Source organism: Alternaria burnsii (assembly GCF_013036055.1).
Source record: "Alternaria burnsii strain CBS107.38 chromosome Unknown 753, whole genome shotgun sequence".
Lineage (NCBI taxonomy): Eukaryota > Fungi > Ascomycota > Dothideomycetes > Pleosporales > Pleosporaceae > Alternaria > Alternaria burnsii.
Window position 1 is genome coordinate 918,567 of NW_024066118.1, and position 22,153 is coordinate 940,719.

Below are 22,153 nucleotides of genomic sequence, written 5' to 3' on the forward strand. Positions count from 1 at the left end.
GCTCTCGCGGTATGCGACACCATCTGGGTGCGTCCCCTCTTTCAGCTGGCCTATAATCGCAGCTATCACAAATGTCAGAGCCATCTAAAGGCGCCGAATTGAGCAGGCATGGGTAAGATGCGCAAAAAGAGAGCGGTACTCGGGTACCGAACTAAACTCCCTGTTCAATCTTACTCCACACGAGGTCTATCAGAACGTGTGGGATTCTCATCTACAGCGGCCAGCGGCATCTCACTTTCCTCCGAACAAACACTGTACTGATTGGGCTCCATGTATCTGCCGCCAGAACACCCAGCCCGCCGAGAAACGCCTACATGCAGTGAAGCACTATGAAGCAATTTTACGGGCTTAGTCGTGCTCAGAATCGCCGTTTCCTTATGTAGAGCCCGATTCACGCCGCGTCTTGTCCTACCGTAAATCTCTCGGCGTACCCTTTAGCCTTCTTGGATCCATCTGCTAGAGTCATTCTGAATGGGTTGAAATGTGTCATGCTCCTTTCGGATCTGTGGACATGATGCACGGAGGGTCAGCGGCGGCAATGTCAGCACATTACAAAAGCCGGTCAGCCACATACTCAACCCTTGAATGTTGTAGGACTCTTATCGCCTCTGAGACATTTGTTATTCACTGGTCGAAAGACCTTACACTACATCAAAGAGAGAAACTCAACATCTTCTTAGAGCAGGATACTTCGTCCTACTACAATAAAGCGTATTAAGATTAATATAGATATTAATTAGAAATCTAGAAATCTATAATACTATTGTTCTTTATAAATTTTTTTTGTTAGAAGCTATCATAAGCTGCAAGGTAAGGTTGTTATCTCTATACATGTTCGGCTTTTCCCTTCTGTACGGTATTAGGTGATAAAGCCGCAATTCAAGTTGAACTCCATATCAGATCCACTTTAAATGTGCAAATACAAGTTATCCTTATGCTAGAATATGAAATATCTCGGTCGCCGAAATAGGGCGCAAACGCCAAGTAAGTCGTGACACGAGATGACGGTACTAAGGTTGAAGACGTAGACTCGTTGAAAGTAACAGGTAGTAAGCATACACAAACCCGACCCATACCTGAGTCGTGCGGTGTCATAGAACTAGTAAGATATCTAAGTGTACAGTGCCTTGCGTACATGTATAAACTCCAAACACACCTTATCGCTCGTACAGTCAAAAAGCAAGCGCTCTTTTGTAGGCTTGTCAACGCCATTCTGTAAAACAGTAACTTGCAAACACGTTACATCTAGCCACCACCTTCAGCAACGGCCTTCAGTAGCCCAACAATGTAATTCCTCAGAGTAAGATTATGACTGGCCGTAAAGGCAATCTGGTCTCGTAGAGGGGCGAAGATACGGGGCACCCATCCCGCGTTCTTCGCCTCTTCTTCCTCTTTCTCTTCGTTCTCTCGTCTTTGCTCCGCCGCCGCATCGCTGAGACGTGGCTTCTTGGCACCAGCTGTGGCTCGTCTCGCGGCTTCGGGACTACCTTCGCTGGCACTGAATGTCCGCTTGTGGACCGGAGATGATGGAGAAGTGACATCGATGACAGAAGTCGGTGGCGGGATCTTGTTGAGTTGGCGAGCAAGGTTACGAAGAACAAGAACGGCGGACAGAGGAAGACCAGCGGCGTCGTTGGTATCGTCAGTTGCGGTATTGTAGTAGCGGAAGTTGGGTGCTGCTTGTGCTCCTGCTGCATCGTCTCGACCTCCGCCATATCTACTTGCGGAACTGTTCGACGAACTTTGGTGTCGTCCGCCCATGCTCAAGCTGCCTAGCCCAGCAGGCTGTGCAAATTGAGGCTGGGAATTTTCATGCCGTCCTTGTGCAGATGAAGTCAAGAGCCGTGACTCCGAAGGCGTGCGGTTGTGTTTTGCATGTATGGCATGCTTGATGCTGGTATCAGGCAAATGCGTCTTGACATGTTGTCCAGCTTCGAACGCAGATTCTGTGCCGTCAGGCGAAAATCGTGTGCAGCCACCCCAGTGACAGTAGTATTTCGTCGCCGCGGTGGCAGAACCGTTCTCGATTTCCATAATGTCCTTGATGTCTAGCTTGGGCTCGAGCAACCACTGTCCAGTCTCCTGGTCGCGAGGAACTTGGAGATGGACACTGACAACGTGCTCCCACATGGAGCGCGCACCGGAAGCGAACTCGCCGCACTCGATGTTCGCAGTCGAATGTTTCGAGTCGGCATGTCCGTTGAGCAGGCTCGGCGGATGCCAGCAGCACCGCATGTACGGCTTCTTGGTGCTTGGGTCGACTGGTACGGATCGTGGCCGTATACCTCTTATGGTATACTTTGGCTGCCCACCCACGGTCAAAACCTGAGCGGAAGCACCGCCAAACGTCGTGGAAACGTTGGTGATGAAGTCCTTTGCTGGCATAAGCGCTTTGAAGTTGGCTGGGTTGTTCGTCATATGCTCCGAGAAGGCGGCGTTGTATGCTGACCACAACTGGATCTGTGTGATCTCGCCTGTTGTGTCCTCTTCGAAACACGTCTTCAGCCACTGTGAACTCCGTTCTGGCTCATCGAGAGTCACTAGATGGTCTATGATAGCAGACGACAGCTTCGGCGCATTCTCTGGCGGCGCGGAGGTCTTCGCAGTCTTCGCGGTACTTCTTCGTTCCTCGTAGGCTACCGCACCGTACTGTAGTAGTCGGACTAGCTGCTTGATCACGCCTTCAATGTCAACTTCGTGTACAAGCTTCTCAACGTTATCAGGGAATCCAGTGAACAGATAGAGGAAGTCCAGGCATGCTATGCGGAGGTCTTCGTCTTCTACCAAAAGCCAGTCGCATATGGACTTGAGAGTCTTGATTGGCACGTCCGAAAGCTTGTTGGTAGCCTCCAGATTCATTGCTATCCGCGCAAGTGCTCTCAACGATGTGATGATGCGGCCACGGTCGTCTGAGTCGACTTGGGCCAGCAAAGAGCGGTAGAGCGGGCTTTGCGAGTCCAATATCCAATACTTGGTCAGCTGCTCGGCGATCTCCAGGGCGTAGTGTTGCAGCTCCACAATAGTAGAGTGGTGTGGTAGGTTGAGAGCGATGGTAATCATGTCTTGGATAGTTGGCACGGAGGCAGCGAAAATAGCATTCTCCTTCAGCATCACCATGTTCCTGATGATCAACGCAGCCTCGTTGATCATGTTGAGGGCCTTTGCGGACTGCTCCGGCAGGAGGTTGTCTTGCATGTCGAGCATGCGGAGAGACTTGATACGCTGCAGCAGGTCGCGGGTACCAGAGAGACCATTCAGTGTTTGCGGCTGACTGAATTCCTCCTCGACATAGGATATGTCCCAGTTCACGTCGTAGAACAATGCGGAAACATCAATGACCTTGGCAATGAGCGCCTCTGCGAGCCCTGGGAACTGATCGAAGCGGTACTTGTCCCCTCGCTCGTGCGAGATCTTGACCAGGTGATGTAGCGCGTATGCCTCCTCCTCCGGCTCCTTGGAACGCAGCGCGTTCAAAGCACGAATGTAGATGCTGGGTCCCGGGAACCCGGTACCAGGCAGCATCATGCCCTTGAGCGGCACTGGCCTGTTCTTCTTGTTGAGGATGTACTTCTTGCGCGACTGTATGTACGTATCGAGCGAGTTCGACGGGGTAACGACGGGCTTCATGGTGGCTGGTACGGCGGTTCGCGGCTCGTAATTCGCGATCGTCATGGCTGCTCCACTGGTGCCATAGCCATTTGCTTGCGACGAGGCCAGATGGCCTGTCGACTGGCGCGTCTGTCGCGTTGAAGACTCGGGCTGGAAGAGTACGCGCTGCGGCGGTGCATGGCGGAGGGACCTTGTCGACCGACCAACGCTACCAGGGTCATCCACATCCATCTTGTCGTCTTTTGGTGTCTTCTCGACGTCGTCTTCGTCTTCCGAGTCTTCGTCTCCTCTTAATCGCTCTGCCTCTCGGCTGCTGGGTGGGAAGAAGTTGTCGACGGTTCGGTTTAGGAGGTCTCCGCCCTTGGCAGATACGTTCTCGAGGATCTCGGGCGGCGGCGGTTCGCGCTTGTGGACGGTAGATATCTCGTAGGCGCTAAAGCAAGCATTAGCAGGTGCGAGGCGCAACGGGTTCTTTCACCATTCACATACGCAAGGTTCTTGTAGTAGGCTGTCTTCACCAGAAAGGCCTGGGTTGTGATGCTGGGGCTCTTGGGAAGGAACTCGGTCGCGATTTTGCGCCACGCAAGCTTGTTGTTTTTGGTATCTGAAACCCTATCGTAGCCTCCCTCCTCATTGACGCGTTTGTAGAGCCGCAAAAGGTCAATGTGTCGGCTCCCGACCTTGGGTTCACGGTCCAGAACAGTGCTACACGTCGGGTCAATATGCGCTCATTGCGGTGCCACAAGCAAGAAAACCCACCCGCGCTTTTCGTGGTATTCGGCCAGAGTGTTTAGAAAGTCTTCATATTCTTGGGTGCGCTCGACGGATGATTCCTCCGGTCTGTTTGGGGCCATGTTGCGGCTGTCGCATTTACTCGGGGCTACTCGGAAACGGATCGCGACACATGCGTGACTTCAGCTGTGTGCCTGGCACAATGGTGGATTTGCTTGTGAATGCGCGGCGCGCGTCGGTCGCGATGATGGATGGACGAACACCAGAACTCCAGAATGCACCAAGTCCCTCGCGTTGACCCGCACGGGCCACATCATGTGACTGGCCCGGCCGGTTGCAACTTCCCCAGGCCATCTCTCACATTCCTCCAGCATTACGCCAGTGTCTTCGACACGACACAGCTCGTCCACCGCTAGATGGAGCTGATTGATCTCGACTAACAGACAACCAGCACTAACCATGATGCTCTCACTTCCGCTCGCGACCCTGTCAACGGCCCGGGACACCGACGCCAGTGAGCAACAGTTCATCTGGCAAAAAGAGACGAGGGATCTCACACTGGTCGTCGACAGCTATGGTTCACGCGATGGCCTCGAGCTTATGAAAGTGGTTCAAGGCTCGCAGATTCGGGTACGGTGCATGCACAACCGATGCCTCACCGACTCGAGCTGATAAACTGCTGCAAATGACGTGCTGGCTAACTGATCTTTCACAGCAAACTATCGAGATTGAGAGACTGATCAACGAGGGGAACGATATGACTTGTCTGCATCAAGAACGTGGAGTGCAGATACAACCCGACCAGCTCCCCATTACCGCCATTGTACGCTGCCCCCTGCTGGCCATACGATGGCAGTTGCCCAACAACAAGCTCCGGCGTGTCCAAATGAGGTTCAAGTCAGACAAAGACTTTAACACTGTATCCAACTACCTCCTTCAACTTGGCCTCTCCATGAGTGGAACGAAGGGAGCCCTGCCCAAGTCGAAGCCAACAGCTTCCTTACCATCGCCAGCACAAGCATCACCCTCCAGACCGAGTCCGAAGGCTAGTGCGCCTCCTGACGAGCCTTCTAGCAGATCTCTCGCAGGCAGACTATCGTGTCCTCCATCGCGGCTAGCAGAGATCTCAAGCCGTCCCTATACTAGCCACAGTGCCTCCGCCAATACAGGTTCGCAGCCACAAGAAGGGACATGCCCTCGTCCAGCATCTGCCACGCCAGCCTACGCTAGGGAAGATGTGGGTATGTCAGCCTCCTTATCAGGCCCCCTTGCCCCTCCTGTATTGTTCGCCCGGCCTACCTCAGCTACCTCAGATATCTTGGGGCGTTCACATATTGACACCTCGCCTGCATCAGATCAGCAAATGTCCGCTGTCGAAGGGACTCCTTATTTGTCTACTGAGCGACCAGATACTGCTATGCTCTTCGGCCGCCCTGGCAGCGCCAATCGCCCTGATAGTGCCAACCGTCCCGGCACTGCTAATCGTCCCGATAGCGCTGAGACACCACCGCCTAGACGTGAGCTCCCGTTTCCCCGTCTGTCGTCACCTCGCTCCTCGGGCAGTGACAGTGTGCGACCGTCCACTGGTACGATGGGACCGCCTCCTATACCGTCTCGCGCAGCCAGTGGCCGACCCAGTTCCAGCCGAAGCGCAATGAGCAAGGAGATTGAACTTCCCCCCTTACCTCAGCCAACTGTTGTCAGCAAGACCGTAAGTGGAGACCAAGCAATGCAGCAGCCTCCTCGTACACCAAACCAAGATCACTTTAGTCCTCTGCGCGCGAAGACGTCTCCGCACGAAGGTGTCGAGAATCGGTCGCCTTTGACCTCGTCTCCCGTGTCTTCTCCGCTGTCATTCAAAAAGTTGAGCTCGACTACTCTACCAACTCCGCTCGGTACACTCAGCAATGCTGCTCAGAATACTCACCATACTTTATCTCAGACTGCTCCCATTACACCACCTACGTCTGTCACTGGCCATCGTAGTGGAACAAACGAGACCGATGGTCTGGCAGCGTATGCAATGCAGTCTGACGAGGAACGCAGAGCAGTGCTCAATGAGTTCGTCTTCCGCCACCTAGAGAGCGACGACTTCCTTACTCTCGTTCAAGACATGGAGACAGCATGGGCCAGGGTCGCAATGGGTATGTAATGGAAGGTCTTTTGACCAGCCGGGTATCTGCAATGAAGTACGTGTAGGGACAACCTCGCTGGAGCTTCGGCAGAGGACATGAGGCGGACTGAAAAGATTTTCAAGTACACTAACCTAGCAGAATGAACATGTCCAAAGCTCTATAGTACCAAGAACAGAAATCCACCAATAACATCCTTATTATGGTGAGATGGCCGAGTTGGTTATGGCGCCAGGTTAAGGTTACCTTAACACATATTCCTGGTCACGAAAGTGGCGCGAGTTCGAGTCTCGCTCTCATCAGCATTCGTCTGGCTTTAGTCAGATACCCCAGGTTCTTTTTTTTAACAAAGCAAAGAGTCTGACGCCGAGATTCATGCCATAGACCATAACATGAACTAATCATGCACTGGCGGAGGCTCTTTCGGTGACTGAGATTCACACGATAGCGTGACAGCGGCATAAACTTTTGGCCTCTTTTGCCTGAATATCTTTTGATAAACTACAAATAGGGCGTTGAGTTACACTCGATCAATCATAGTACCGAGAAGGATGAACGAGCAGCATCGTGGCTCTGCTACTTCAACTTCAGTGCCTACTTCCTTGTTCACCAACAACATAACCTTTTGCAATCCCACTTCTACCCTCTTCCATCTTAGCCGCTCTCGCACTACCAGTACCATTTTCTTCATCTTCGGTGTCTCGATAGTCGGTGCCCAGACCCTGCCACGTCCTGTTTGAGCGCAGGTACTCAGCGCCCGGTGAAGCCACACCTCCCACTGCTGCGATATCGCCATTCGCTCGTTTGATCAATGCCGAACCAGACGACGCCGCGTTACCATTGACAGCCTTCGGAGTGGCGGTCGAGCGCATGGGTCTCGCATGAGACACATAACGACCAGTTCTGAGATCAAACTCAGGAGGCGCAGACTCCTCTTCAGAATCGTAATCTCCATTCGCATTTGCGTCTTCTTCCTGCTCCTGCCCAATACCCGTTCCCTCTACACTACCATCGGCCTTGTTCCCCTCATCCTTGACCTCTTCATCAAGTACCTTTTGGAAATCGCCCTCCCAGGCCCCCGTCCACACCCTCTCTTCATCACCTTGCAACGCCACCTTGAGTTCCCACGGCGTTATCATCGGCCGCCAGAACTCTCTGCTCTCAATCAAACTACTCTCCCAGCAGCCGATTACAACCCAGCCGCCCACTTCACTGAAGTTGGCTACCTTGGCCGCATTGACTTTACCTACGACGAACGTGTAGTATTTCTTGCCTGCCGCAGTTATTTGCCGTTGCACGTGCGAGAGGATGTGCATGTAGTTCTTTACGGAGAGGGTATTTATCAGGATGCCGAAGATGGGGGTCGTGGAGAGAGAAGTGAGGAGGGCGTAGCGGCGGCGGAGGGCCATCGCGGTATTCGTGAGCGAAGCGGTGGGTGCCACGGAAGAGGTGCTTTCGGTGGGATAGATGTGTATCGAGGCGACGCGCGAGGAGAGGGTGAGAAGAAGTGAGGTTGGTGGGTCGGAGATGTGGAATAGCGCATAGTCGTGGAGGGCTTCGTCTGTTTCTGACGTTCCGAGTGGTGCTGTTCGGTTTGGGAGCGGCGAGGAAGGGTTGTGGACGATTTCAGTAGCGTGCAGATTCGTGTAGCCGTCGTCGCATAAGCGTTTGTAGAGGGTAGGGACGTGGTGTGAGTACGGTATGTCGGCCATGAGTATGATCTTTGCCTCCTTATCCGGGTATGTCTCTTTGAACGTCGCAACTACCGGATCGAGATCCAGCGGTCGTTCCGTAAACACGTATACGACCGGTAGCTTTGAAGGAGGCGACAGACATGAGCGACCGTAGTGTACCACAACGTCCGCATCAACGTGCTCTGCAGCAACCTCGTCGACACAGCACGCACCGTACGACGTGTCGCCGAGTATGAACAGACTCTCCTGGCTACTCTCTTGCTCAGCTATCGAAGTCTTGCCCATGTCTGTGCTGAGATCTTCTGCTACAGTCGCACCATTTACAGGTCCATTTGTTTCTTGCTTTCCATTCTGCGCCATCCTCTCCTTGCTCAACCCCCGACTCAGCTGCTCATATACTCTCGGTGCATCCGTGAGCATGTGATCGGGGAACTGCAGCGCGATCCTCTTCCATCGTCCCTCCCGTATCTCCCTGACCGTCCGCTCGATTTCATACGTGAGCGTAATCTGCTCATCTGAAAGTCTGGGGAGACTGGACGTGTCTACCGCGGGTGTAGGGTCTTCGAAGATGTGCGTATCGGGCGTAGAGAGTACGGGCGCGGTCTCAAGGGAAGGGACAGCCATTGTGTATCTTGATCGTTTGTGGGCTGGTTGCGTGCATGAGGCGTGGCGGGGTCGTCACTTTTTTTGACGGCGGGGCACACGCCTCGGTCGCGCAGGGGTCCAGGGACAGGGAACTAAAGAGCCGCAATGCATGGTATGCTAATGCAACACATCTGATAGGCGAGGAGCAGTCGAAAGATCATCGTACGTGTAATGGTTTGATTACTATTTACAAATGAGAGGTGGTATCATTTTGTACCCGCGCCGAATCCAATCCCTATGTCGAAAAAAAAAACTAGAATATAAATCACATCATCAGGAATCCCGACACGGCTGCTACCATCGCAAGGCCGAGTACGTTGGGTACGAACTTTCCGACACCGCTGTCCTTGTCGGTAGCGGCAAGCTGACTAAGGATCATCGAAGGGGTGTAGTTCTGCGCCCTGTCAACCGTGGTACCGTTCCAGCAGTAATCAGTAAAGCACTGCTGGCACACTTGTGGGATAGCCTCGCCGTTACGCTCCAAACTCCTAGAGAGGATAGCGCATCCGACGCAAGTCGGCCAGTTCGAAGCACCCTCACGCGTCGAGTTGCCCTGGGTGATGACATCATAACCGTTCTCGATCATGCCGTTGCGCTCGTCGATGGTGTAGTCGAGCTTGCCGAAAGTCGACTGGTTGGACCAGAAGACATAAGGAGCGTTGGGAAGGTAAACAACCAGAGGAGGAATGTTGTCACCAGTGGTAACGTTGCTGCTGTTGCAACCGAAGAATGCTGGGCGGCTGTTCATGCCCAGAGCAACAAACGTATCCTGGCCAGGGATGTAGGGGAACGACGTCCTGTTCATGAGGCTTCCGCTTGCACGCTCATACGTTGCTACTAGAGAAGTGCCGTTAGGCCAGTTCTGCGATGGGTCGTCCGCGTCGACAGTGTCAGCAGAAGAGTCAACGGCAAAGATGACGTCGACCTGGCGGATCGGCTGAATGACCGGGTTGAAGGGGATGTTCTGGCCATCCTCGCCACCGTCAACGAGAGTCAGACGCTCCCTATCAGCACTGGGGTTCGTCTCGTTGTGGTAGTGGTAGAAAGGGTTGGGTGAATAGTCGGCGATATCGTCACCATCCTCGCCGATACCCTGGAGGATGTCTGAAACAAAATTCAAAAGAATCTCGGGAATGTTCTGGAAGGAATTGAGTTGAAGGAAAATCTGGTTGAACAAGGAACTGCTAGTTCCCATAACAAAGCCTAGGTTGTCAAATCCAGCAACGCAGCCCTGGTCTTGGGCCAGCGAACCCTCGCTGAAGTTGGAACCAATGTACTTCAGTGGAGCAAAGCCGTAGGTCGTAGGGTCAAAGGAACCCATTTCGAAAGGGTTGAACTCGAAGTTGGTAGCATTCAGGGAGACAATCAGGTCTCCAGGCGAACGCTCGTCCGCCACAAGAATAGGCATTGGTGCATTTCCGGTTGAGAAGTCTTGGTCATCCGCAATGGACGAGAAGGTGTAGGCTGGGGCTCCGTCACTGGCGTTGATGAGCTGGAAAGAGAGACCGCGACCATAAACATCCGTGATCGACGTGTTGAAGTCACCGGCAGTTGAGTCCGCCTTGGCCCTAGTCGTGCTGACCAGGTTCTCAAAGTACTGCGCAGTCGAAAGTAGTTGGATTCCTTCCGTAGGGGGGCCTTTGAACAGCGAGTTCTGGAATTGCCAAATCGACGAGTCCTCGCCTTTGTTGATAATGGACTCAACTGAGGTAAAGTTGTTGGCGTAGATGCTGCCGAGCATCCAGCCTCCACCAGATAGCGCCGAAACATAGGTGGCTGCCTGCAATATTCCTCCCAAATGTCCCGAACCTGTCGAGTTGTTTGTCCGGCTATCTAACGCTGCCAGAGCACCTGCACCGTTCAAAAGGGCTCGGTATCCTCCACCAGAAAACGAGATCGCAATGTTCGGTAAGGCGGTGGTGTTGTCCTGGTGGTTGCTGATATATTGTCCAACGTCGAAGCCCTCAATGTTGACCCGTTCCAGAAACTCGCGCATAGGCTGCACTGTGTTTGGCCTTCTCTTTTGGAGCCAGTCTGTCTCGCGCTGAGAAAGCTTGTCGGCGGATCGAATACTTGGGCGCGTAGACGGGCAATCAACTTCGGCTGGCGCATAGCCATCGGGTGCCTGCGGCGAGGCACGCTTCCATGTATCTAGTGCATTGGGCGGGACGACTCTGGCTTCTCGAGGTACAAGGGCGGATGCTGTCCTGGGTCAGACTTGTCCCTGCAGGAACCCGAGGCGCATCACTTACAGCTCGCTAAGCTAGTCAATGCCGAAGCAGACAGAACAGACGTATACTTCATCCTAACGAATGGATGCAAGGAAAGAAAGTGTAAGAGGGCTGGAAAGGCGCGAAATGAATCGCCAACAAATGCGGAAACATGGCAATGTTAAATGATGGGATCAATGCTGACGGGAGGCTGCGGAATGACCCACAGGCGGCTATGCTTCGCACCAAACGCCCGGAAGAGCTAGGAGGATCTGACCTCATAGGCGTGCCACTAGGCGTGCCACTTGTCGTGGCTGAAGGCCCTGACGATCCAAACTTTATTTTTAGTCCTGCCTTTTGTATCGACGTTTTGGGCTGTCTGGCTTACGATGCGGTGTCGTGTGCTCGCGTGAGCCACATTGTCTTGAGCCATCAGCGACCATCCACAGTGCTTATTCGTTTGTAGCACATGTCACACCGTCTTTATGCTTAGTTCTCATCTCAGCGCTCAGGGCACCATTGTGGCGCGTCATCTCCTGTGAGTGGTTGGAGCTCATTTCAAAACAATACGGCTTCGGCACTCGGCAACATGCCGTAGCGGAAACGAGAACGAGGGGTATACGAAAAAGAACCTTGATACGGACCCTGTCGTTCTGGCATTGAGTGTGTTACTTTCTTCATGTTTGAGATCTGGAAACCAGTGTTTGGCGCAAAGCAACCCTATCGTTGCCTTGTTGTTATGCGCTCGAAAATGTCGTCATCGTCGCCCTGGCATCGATCGCATGTATCGCTGTGCAAAGCGCGTCGCGTCGTCGTTGTTAGGCAGCCCACCAGGGTTCGATATGATTGATCGGGACGTTAGACGTTACCCTTAGGCCCTTCATTTCTTCAACAAAGCGTGTGCGCCAGGCGCAGGTAGCTTCGCAAGTAGTTCTGTTCCGAGCTTCCGAACTCCGCCATGACGATCAGCGGGAGACGCATAACGTTGCGGCGGTGCGCGCTACTAGACAGAATATGATAGCGTATTGTGCTAGCCGATGGATGTATGGAGATAGCTGTGTTGACGTGGCCCGCAGTGTGTGTTGACAGAGCGTAACCATATACGAGGTACGAGAGTACTTTTTCGGCAATCGTGGTCCGCGGCTTCCTTCCGGATCGCCTCCACAGCAATTTCATCCTACGATGTTGAATGCACTATTTCCGCCTTACAAGTCCGCTCCTCGTCCGACTATCCGCACACTATATTACTTAGTTCATTCGCCATCGTTTATCCCACAGCCCCCATGAGCTGGTAACGGGTGGCTGAAGATCCGCTACCGGACACCAACTTAAACTTACTCGGTCAAGGCCAGTGTGAAATGGATCTTGATTCGTGCGTACTTGCATACCCAACTGGACGAAGAATACAGTTTCACAGCCAGGATCATACAACTCCTGGACTTGCCCTCCGTTATCGCATGTCGGTCTCTGTGTTCTCCATTTCTTCGTCCTCCGACCATCCGTCTCATTATGTCATATGCAATAGCGCTCTTTAAGTTTCATATATGGTGGATTTCAGTGGCTTTCATTGCTAGATCCTGATCTCAGCAGCTGCAGGGACAGTGTGTGCCGCCAAGATGCCTTGGTCAATTTCTAGAGAAGGTGACTTTATCCCATTGCATCCATGTCTCGAACACACAAAGCATTACCAAGATGGGTTTATGTATTCGAGCTAACTACTCATTCCAAACTCATTTACACAACTCAGATACCACCCTTTAGGTAGTAGTCTAGAGGGTATCCTAGCCAGTCACATTGCTCCACATCTTGGAAGCCGGCACTCTTACTAGGCCAGTCCAATAATCTGATCTCGTCACCTGTCTTTCTTGTTGCATCTACCTGTCCCCACTGTCCGTACTTCTTCACACCCTCGATCACCTTGTCGTATCCTCTTACGTCGAGATACTTGAGACTAGGGTTCGGATCGCCGCCCCTAATGAAAGCAGCGAAGTAGCTGGTGACGAGCTGAGCACTCCACAGATCCTCTGGGTCGCGAATACGGTTCAAAGTGCCAAACAGCCAAGGCATATCTGCACCATGGAAACGGAAGTAGGGGTTCTTGGGATCATCATTGGCAGGCCCACCTAGGTTGTTGGGATCGTAGCCATCAATGGAGCGTTGGAACTGATAGTAGTATGCTTTCTGGAAGGCATGCGATTGCACTCCAGAATAAACAGTGGATTGATCGACGCAACGGAACGTCTTGTCTGTGGCAACCCGCTGGGAGACGTTGAATGAGTCGAGTGTCAGATTACCGGTGTTAGTCAAGGGGAAAAGACCCGACTGGATAATACGCTCTGCCCACGTGCTGTTGATACCAAGCGCTTCTTGTAAACCTTGAGAGTGGTTTGAGATGGGGCTCTTGGGATATGTGGAGAAGGAAGCACCGTCATTGACGATGATACCAAAAATAACAGGGATATGCGCAGTGCTGGCGTTGCGGGTGGAGAGGATGAGATTGGGCGTGTTTACGTAGGTACCGTCTTGGACAACATAACGAGCAACAGTGTTGAAGCCAACTAGCTGTGCAGCGGGAACTTTATCGAGACAAGCAATCTGACCTGACACATCAGTGCCGTTGCAGCCGGCAGCAGCAAATATCTGAGGTCCGGCGACAGTGTAGCTCTGATTGATCGTGTAATAGGTCGAGTATGTTGTTCCATAGTCGCCGTCCAAACCAAGGGTCACACCTCCTCCAAGATTAGACATGGCAATCGCGCCTTGGTACTTCCCGATAGCTTCGGGAGATCCCAGTAGTGTACGGACTGAGCCAGCTCCAGCAGACTCTCCAGCAATGGTAATCTTCTTTGGGTCACCACCAAAGGCAGCAATGTTTGCGATGGTCCAGTCCAGTGCTGTGATCTGGTCAGAAATGCCGAAGTTGCCTTTGATGTCCGTTCCAGGAATGGCCAGGAAGCCAAGAGTTGAAAGACGGTAGTTGATGTTGACAACGACGAGGTCTTCCTTGCTTGCAAGGTTTCCTCCATCAGAGAGTGCGTCAGCACCGCTTCCTCCTGTAAAGCCGCCACCATGGATCCAGAATAAGACGGGTCGGAGTTGCTTTTTCGATCCCGCCTTGGGGATGTATGGTGTTTGGATGTTCAGGAAAAGACAGTCCTCGCTTCCACCACCACCCTGAGCACATTGCGAGCCGTACTTGGTAGCTTGTATCGTCTGCCCCTTTTTGGAGTAAAGCGACGAGTATTGGAAACGTGTAGGTGTATCGGCATACGGGATGCCAAGGAACCTGAAGGACTTCTGGTTGCGATAACCGACAAAAGTATTTCCGCCGGATGCTACTGAGATAGTGCTGCCGTCGACAGGCCCAGCACTCGACGACCCGTTGTTTGCCGATTGGGTGCACAAGACTGGCAATTGCTTATGAGATGCCGAGGAGGATGAGTAGCTTACTCGGTTGCCAACTGATACCACACCGCTATCGATGTAGTACCCTCGCTCGGCATCCGTGTACCTGGCGTAATCTTGGTAGGAAAGAGCGTCGTTGAAGTCTGCCTGATACTTCTGAAGCGTAGCCTTGGAGATCAGCTTCTCATTGAGAGAGGCGCAAGCTGCAGCTGCGTTGGCTTGAGTGACTGGGTCGAGGATAATGGCACCGATGTGGTTCTTGTCGTCCGACCCGTTCAGATTGTTCTGGTAGATGAGTGTCAACGACGACTTCGCGTTTGACACACTGACGGCTGGTGTTGAATCCGATACTGGTGATGCCTGTGACACAGCAACCATTCCAGCCGCCGCAGCAGCAACAAACGTGGTAAAGACTGTCATCCTGAATGTCCAGCTTGTTGGAGGGATCTGATCGACAGCTGATGAAGGATCATCGTTCTTTTCCATCTTCTTATACTGCGCCGGTAACCCGGATGGCGTCGTTCTTGCAGATGAACAACCGTAACGCTAGCCACAAGCGGTTATTCTCCACATGAGGCTATTGGAAATAAGCATTTGAGAGCGGGCTATTCCCCGGAAAACGATGGGTAGATCGATGGCTAGGCAGGGGCACTGGCAGAATGCTGGTGTAGTGCAATACGGCAGTGGTTCTATATCCACAAAAGAGTGCTAAAACTCACGGTACCTGCAGCAAAGGCCTGTGTACAACATGTGCGTCCTATGTGCACTCTTTGACAAATCCTTATACCTCAGTCGATGCTGCTCTCTGGAGCCGACGAATAGTTTGCACCACAGCTCTACTATATCTAAAAGCGCGGCATCACAACAGTGGTTTTAGCATTGCCATCCGAGGTCGACTCCGATGTAATTTAGCCGTTTAGCCACCATGCGCAGTAGCCCGCGGTCCTCGTGGCGATGGCATCATGGATACTAGATAGTGCAGGGGTCAATGTGGAGATTGTTTACATCCGTTCGCGGAGTGTGGCTTAAAATGAGGAGCGGAGAAGTGGAAGCTGGAAACTTGATGGGGCCCCGGAGTTGAAGACGTGCAAATCAGAGCTAACCCAGTTGGGCATCGTCTGCAGATTCCCCTCACGAACCTGGCATCGTTGATCCTTCAGATATTACCATCAACTCCATATTTACTGAAGACAATGGCGATTACACCTGCAAGATGCTCGCATTCATATGTTTTCCTATTCAATAATCCTTCCAAGGTCACAAATGCCCGGTATCGCAGAAACAGTGCTCCCAATGTACACTACAGGCATGGCGTCATCCAATTGGAGGATTAATGTAATGCTCTTCATCTTGGCGAGTACCATACTGTCTTGAGCACAGTACCAACTACGACAGGCCATATTATTACCCTGATGAGTAGAAGAGTCTCTGGATAGACGCCGAAAAGTCAGGATCTGGAAGCAACTTTCTCTGGCTAACAAATCAGTTGCTAGCGCATGCTCGCACGATGCACCGAACCGTAGTAATATACAAGGACAAGCATTGAGGTGGGTCATGATAGGTAAGGTAGATTGGCAGGCGTCATTGCACAGCATATGCATGTCAGGGTCCCAAGGAGGCATATAGGAACCTCATGTTCTGCCACATCACTCTCTAGATCTCTCTGTCGGCTCAGCTTTTTCGTCGCTACAGGATGCAGCTTAGGCTCTTACTCTTCGCGCAATGCGTTACGACCGCGTTGTGTGCAAATACAGCACCACCCAGCATCTGGAACTATACATATCCATGGCCCATACACTACTTTGGTTTCACATCGCAACGCGCGAACCTCTCCATGGCATACATGGATGTCCCTTCGCATAATACCACCTACGCCTCGAATAAGACCATCGTGCTTCTACACGGCAAGAACTTTTGTGGCGCAACGTGGGAGGATACTGCCCATCGTCTTTCAGCACAAGGGTATCGTGTCATCATCCCAGATCAAATCGGATTTTGCAAGTCATCGAAGCCGTCTGCCTACCAGTTCTCGCTGCAGCAGTTGGCGCGCAACACACATCTGCTACTGCAAAGTCTGGGCATAGAGTCAACACATGTATTGGGTCACTCTATGGGCGGCATGCTAGCCACTCGATTTGCCCTGATGTATCCGGAGCAGACATCACATCTTATTCTTACAAATCCAATCGGACTGGAAGACTGGAAGGCCCTTGGAGTACCTTGGCGCAACCTCGACGCCCTGTACAAAGATGAGCTTGCCACGAACTACACATCCATCCGCAAATACCAGCAAGCTACCTACTACGTGAACACCTGGAAGCCAGAGTATGACCTCTGGGTCAACATGCTAGTCTCGCTCTACCAAACGTCACCTGAAAACATTGACTTCGCATGGAACATGGCGCAAACGACCGACATGGTTTTGACTCAGCCGATCGCCTACGAATTCGAGTTGGTACAGCCCAAGACCCTCCTCCTGATCGGAACCAAGGATACAACAGCCATAGGAAAAGCTTGGAGCCCACCGAATGTGCAGGCTAAGCTGGGGAAATACGGCGTGTTGGGCAAGGAGACGGCGGCGAGGATTCCAGATGCGACATTGATTGAGTTTGACGACTTGGGCCATAGTCCGCAAGTGCAGGATAGTGAAAGATACCATGCCGCGCTATCAGGGTGGTTAAACGAGTCTAATCAGGCTTGATCAGGCGCCTCTGTATGCTGATTGGAAATGGACAGAGAGTCGACTGTTAAGACCCATAACGACTCACTTCTCGCGCAGGTGGGTAGATCCACGAAATGTATACATTACTGGAGCTTTCAGGTCTTACTAGAGAGGATGAATAGCCAGATCTCGCCCATCGCTGCTGCTATGAGTCGTTCCTTGAGCATCGTACTAATCGCACTATTTGAAGTTCACCTCCATAGTGTGTTTAAGAAACTAATCCTTCCTGTCGACTACAATGCTCCTCTTGTAGGTCTTGTTTCCACGATCCATGTAGTCAAAGACGAAAGGACCCCAGACCACAGTTCTCACATCTCCCACGAGCCTCCGAGCTAAAGCTTCCACCTGGTCGAACCTGGCTGTATCGACAACCGATTCGTCACCATCACAGTTCGTGAGAATGGTAATCTTAACCTTTCGAAACCTGCCGCTCCGTTTTTCAGTATTCCAACTTGTGGTGATCCAAGCGTCAAAGTCTTTTTTCCAATTTTTCAAATATGCATATTGCCCACTCGAGCATTCCAATCCCAATTCCAAGTCCAAACTCTTGATGTCCATGCAATTGATGAATCTTAGAAAGACTATTTCTGGCCAAAAACTGAGGAGTTTCTCCGTGTGAATAGTGACGTTACGAATCACGTCGTTATTGAAGACGAGGGGGGACTGACTGTTGAACTTCGTCACGAGAGGGAAGAAGTCGTTTGGGTATCGGGCAATTTGACTATAATCGAATGAAGCGAAGGTCCGCACGGTGCCAAAATACGAGAGCGCTTCCGAACAGATTTGCTTGTTAGTCAGAAGCCAAAGTGGAAGGCCTCTGATATAAGCTGGTAGGGTGTTCGGGTAGTGGATGGCGATATCTTCGACAGGACCACCGTTCTCGGACTTTCGACCTTTGGGCCATGCCTCAATAATTGAACCAGGAGGTGCAAAGACGATAACCTCTGAGCCGAATGCATAGTCGTAGATGTAGTCGCGAAGTTCCCTTGGCAAGAGAAGGAAGGGGGATGTCCGAGTCGGCTCACAGGCCTGCCCATCAAGGGCTGTTTGCCGGGCTTTTCTGGAGGTCCTTGAGGCTTTCTTCCTCGTGTACCTGTAGGTATGTAGGAAAGCCTTCATGGGCGGTAGTCGGAAGCAAAACCTCATTTTGACAAAGGTCTGGGTTAAGGGTAGGAGGAAGCGAAGGATTCGAAAGATATGAAAATAGAGAACTTGTCAGGGTTAGCTAGAATTTGCAACTGAGTTTCTCCAAGAGGTAAGTGCAAACGGACGGCGGGGTGGAATTCACTTTCACCATTGCAGGGATATCGAAAGCCTCGCCTATACGTAGGTAAAGCCCACGCGTAACAAGTCAGTGACGTACGTTATTTCGCAAGAAAAGAAAGACAGAATAGTGAATGACCGACAAGCAAAAAAGAGTCATGTGTTTCAAGACTAAGGGTGAGACTCATTTCGAACTCAGAGCAAAAAAGATCGCCTTTATCGACCCAGAACATACAAGACTGGATCACACCCTGCACGACAGGGTAGACATGCAGATTCGTACGCTACTGGTTCTTCCGGTTTTCTACTATGAGATACGTTCAAAGTATTTCATATATAACTTATCGTATAATGTTTTTGGTTTGGATGTAGGTCAAGGCGTGTTTGTGTGGCTGCGCGAGTGGGAGCATGCAAACAGTGCCCACGTAACCTCCACCAACGGGAGATGAGATCATGCGATTGACGCTTGTAAGTCATGCGTTCTTCACACTAGATCACGCAATACAACAAGTCTGACAATAGACATGGAATTGTCATTATGCACTTGTCTGTATATTTAGATTCTCAGCCTACCCAGAGTACTCTCGCATAGTGACCAAGCGATATTCGAAAGATGATAGCATCCCCAGAATGCATTCGCATGGCTATAAGGTGAATAGTGGAAAATTATAGTACCTCTAGAGTATATTCAATGCCCCAGAATGTATTCCTCTAATCCTCCCAACACCACTGAGATCCTCCAAGCTCCATCACCGACTCACTCCACATAATCAGAGTCATCTTCGTCATAATCGTCGCTCATGAAGTTGTCCGGGAGCATGGTCTTCTCAAGGCGTCCTGTGAGCATGCCAACAGCCTGGCCCTTGCCCCTGCCTGGATAAGCTGCCTCGGCAGCATCTTCACCCATATACTCAGCGTCATCGTTGTAGCGCACAGCCGCTGCCTCGCCTTTCTTACGGGCTGTGTACTCTTCTTTACGGTTGGTTCGCTTGCCGATGGCCTTGTCACCCTTGGTTCCGTCCCAAGTGGAGTCGATCGCATCGGCGGCCTCGTATAGGGTTTGGATAGCGTCCAGCACATCCTGTACCTGTATATCCTTGGACTCGGATGACCCACCGGCTTCGATGCGTGCTTTTATGGCGTTGAAGAGGAAGTCTTCACCCAAGTAGTGCTATCCGGACAAGGCTTCGCTGAAGATGTTGATCATAGCGTAGCATCTCAGATCGTTGGTGAGTCCTTTGATTTTCTCGGTGGTGTGAACTCGCCAGTGTTCGGTGAGGTATCCCCCGCAGTCGCTTGAGGAGTAAGCCTGCTTCAACTCGGATTGTGAAGCTGCTTTGACCTTGGCGATACGTTTCTGGACCTCGGAGTAGGGAAGAACAATGCGGCAAATGTTCTTTCTGGCGACACCATCGCGGCGGCGGAGTTTCTCCATGTGGATACGCTTCTCTGCTGGCTTAGTCTTCTATAAGCTACTAGTAAGTGAGATGGTCTTCAATGCGTTCTTCATCGCAATAATTTGTCCTAAGACTGGTCTCAAGTGCACCGGGGTCACTCTCCTCGAGGTACAGAACAACCTCCAAATCCAGTGGCCCAACCATGCGAAAACCCTCTCTCAGCTGGATGAGAAGCTCTTCGCCATTCTGGATGCTGGAGATATTGAAGACACCAGCGGTTTTGGAGAAGGGTTCGCCATTGATGTCGAGGGGCCAGACTGGGTCATGATATTGGAATGCAGCTTGGATAGATACGATCATGTCTTCCCAGGTCATCGAAGGGGTGATGAGGAAATTGTACCAACTCTTGTTAAGATCGGGACAGTACAGAGATAGCCTGCGTACGGGGTGTGTGCTTGCGGAAGACATTGTAGAGGCAATTGTATGTTTGTGTGGTATGTGGGTGTAGATACGGGCAGAGGGTTGGATAAGAAAGCAATAAGTAGCACGCTGGAAGACGAATTATATGAAGCGCGAGATCTCTCATTCAGAGGTGAGCGTGACCCCAAAAGCGCAAGTGAAGGAGAGGATACAATTGCAAACACAGATTTCTCTTGCTCACCACGTCATGATCCTCACCACGCGACTCCCGTTCTTACCAATCCGTCCTCTTACTGTAGTAGAAATTGCTAAACACCTTGGTCAAAAGATGTTCCCCATACGTGCTCCCCTGATGTATCGGCTTCTTCCCACTCTCCTCCACACACTTTTCCAACGGCCTAACCACAGCATCGAAATTCGGCTCATAGAAGAACGGCACACTAATCCTGTACTGCTGCCCCCTATGAATGACCCTGTGCATCGTACTCTTCCAAAGTCCGTTCGTCCACCGCTCAATCATATCCCCAATGTTCACCACAAAGGCTCCTGGTATGGGATCGGCATTGAGCCAAGTCCCGTCTTTGAGTTGGACTTGGAGAGCGCCGGGCGTAGGATCCGTGAGGAGGAGAGTTACGCAGCCGTAGTCTGTGTGTGCGCCGCAGGAAAATTGTTCGATGTCGTTACCAGGCGTATGAGGGGTCGTCAGGGGAGGATAACCGATCATGCGCATTACCCAGAAGGACTCGTCGCAGTTTCGCACAAAAACTTCTTCGTCTTCTGTGCTTTGCGTCGGGTTTGTTGTAGGTGACCCAAGGTCTAGGGCTACGCCCATGGCGTGGACAAGGGCTTCGCCGACTTTCTTGACTTGCTCAATGTAGTCTGTGTATACAGGCTTGAGCTCTTTCGGTTGCTCAGGCCATAGATTGGTGCCCTGGAGACTCTTCACGCTACCTGGGCCTCCATCTCCTGGCTCTCGCTTCTCTGCTGGCCAGTCGCGGTACCAGTCGATGGCTTCTTGCATGTCTTGTAGGCCGCCTGTCACGTTTTCGCCGAGCCCCTGGTAACCCCGTGCGCCATCGCCTCCTTCCGGACTCCCGGCATCAAAGCGTTTGATTTTGTTTTTCTCTTCTAGTGGTAAGGCGAAGAAGTCGCGTGCAAGGCTGATGATTTCATCTAGCTTTGTAGTTGGTATGCCGTGTCCTGTAAGATAGAAGAAGCCGTAGTTTACGCAAGCGGCGCTAATGGCTTTAGCAGTCGTAGATCGCGCATCCTTCGGGGATGAAGGATTTAGGAAAGCTGAGATGTCGATTATTGGTAGGCCATCCTGTTGCGCGGCGACGATAGGCTTATCGTACCGGGATCCAGAGTCTGGGGTGGGGTTAAGCTTCGTGGTGCTTGCTGATGTGTCACCGTTCAACTGCCTATCTCGCGCTGCATGAAGGGCCGCGTCCATGTCTGACATGGTGTCTTTCTGTAGACGAATAACTCTTTCCTAGTCTAGTCTGCTTCCTTTGACTCAAAGATTGCAGATCACACTATCTGCTCGAAACTTGGACGATATGGCGCTTCTGATAGTTTGTGTCAGATCTCCTGAGCGAAGAATTAAATTCGATGAAAGAGACATGCAAGTACTGCACAAAACTTCTGGGATGGCAGATGCATGTATTGGAGTTGGAGAACGGGACGTCGAATGTTCGGATGGCGATACCCGATTCGGCCTAGGCGCGGCTATTCTAGGGCATCATGACAGGGAAGTTTACATAGATGTCCTTTCACAAATGCAAAAATAATGTGTTCATCTTGGCTGTCATTTCAATTGTAGCGGTATATCACTCTATCCATTGACCAGCTGTCATGCATCGCGTTTTGATTAAATACTATAGATGCCCAGATGGTGCAACATCACCCGACACTAACTCACAAG

General features: G+C 51.7%; 6 protein-coding genes across 6 annotated transcripts; 2 read left to right on the forward strand and 4 right to left on the reverse strand.

The window, feature by feature from the left end:
- Nucleotides 1-1,245: 1,245 nt before the first annotated feature.
- Nucleotides 1,246-4,463, reverse strand: GT037_008402 (uncharacterized protein; the record flags this gene model as incomplete). Its single annotated transcript, XM_038933449.1, has 3 exons — nucleotides 1,246-4,042; nucleotides 4,099-4,314; nucleotides 4,369-4,463. 3 exons carry the CDS (start codon nucleotides 4,461-4,463, stop codon nucleotides 1,246-1,248), a joined length of 3,108 nt encoding a protein of 1,035 aa, XP_038784114.1.
- A 337-nt stretch (nucleotides 4,464-4,800) lies between these two features.
- GT037_008403 (uncharacterized protein) lies at nucleotides 4,801-6,493 on the forward strand (the record flags this gene model as incomplete). The annotated part of the gene is made up of 2 exons (XM_038933450.1): nucleotides 4,801-4,971; nucleotides 5,057-6,493. The coding sequence occupies 2 exons, from the start codon at nucleotides 4,801-4,803 to the stop codon at nucleotides 6,491-6,493; spliced, it is 1,608 nt and encodes a 535-aa protein (XP_038784115.1).
- Nucleotides 6,494-7,060: 567 nt separating this feature from the next.
- GT037_008404 (lysophospholipase 3 precursor) lies at nucleotides 7,061-11,116 on the reverse strand (the record flags this gene model as incomplete). Its single annotated transcript, XM_038933451.1, has 3 exons — nucleotides 7,061-8,798; nucleotides 9,082-11,014; nucleotides 11,065-11,116. The coding sequence occupies 3 exons, from the start codon at nucleotides 11,114-11,116 to the stop codon at nucleotides 7,061-7,063; spliced, it is 3,723 nt and encodes a 1,240-aa protein (XP_038784116.1).
- A 1,649-nt stretch (nucleotides 11,117-12,765) lies between these two features.
- Nucleotides 12,766-14,913, reverse strand: GT037_008405 (acetylcholinesterase precursor; the record flags this gene model as incomplete). Its single annotated transcript, XM_038933452.1, has 1 exon — nucleotides 12,766-14,913. The coding sequence occupies one exon, from the start codon at nucleotides 14,911-14,913 to the stop codon at nucleotides 12,766-12,768; it is 2,148 nt and encodes a 715-aa protein (XP_038784117.1).
- A 1,348-nt stretch (nucleotides 14,914-16,261) lies between these two features.
- GT037_008406 (alpha beta hydrolase fold domain containing protein) lies at nucleotides 16,262-17,128 on the forward strand (the record flags this gene model as incomplete). Its single annotated transcript, XM_038933453.1, has 1 exon — nucleotides 16,262-17,128. One exon carries the CDS (start codon nucleotides 16,262-16,264, stop codon nucleotides 17,126-17,128), a length of 867 nt encoding a protein of 288 aa, XP_038784118.1.
- A 237-nt stretch (nucleotides 17,129-17,365) lies between these two features.
- On the reverse strand, nucleotides 17,366-21,691 carry GT037_008407 (oxoglutarate 3-dioxygenase; the record flags this gene model as incomplete). Its single annotated transcript, XM_038933454.1, has 5 exons — nucleotides 17,366-18,360; nucleotides 18,682-18,719; nucleotides 19,174-19,567; nucleotides 19,944-20,358; nucleotides 20,633-21,691. 5 exons carry the CDS (start codon nucleotides 21,689-21,691, stop codon nucleotides 17,366-17,368), a joined length of 2,901 nt encoding a protein of 966 aa, XP_038784119.1.
- Nucleotides 21,692-22,153: the final 462 nt, after the last annotated feature.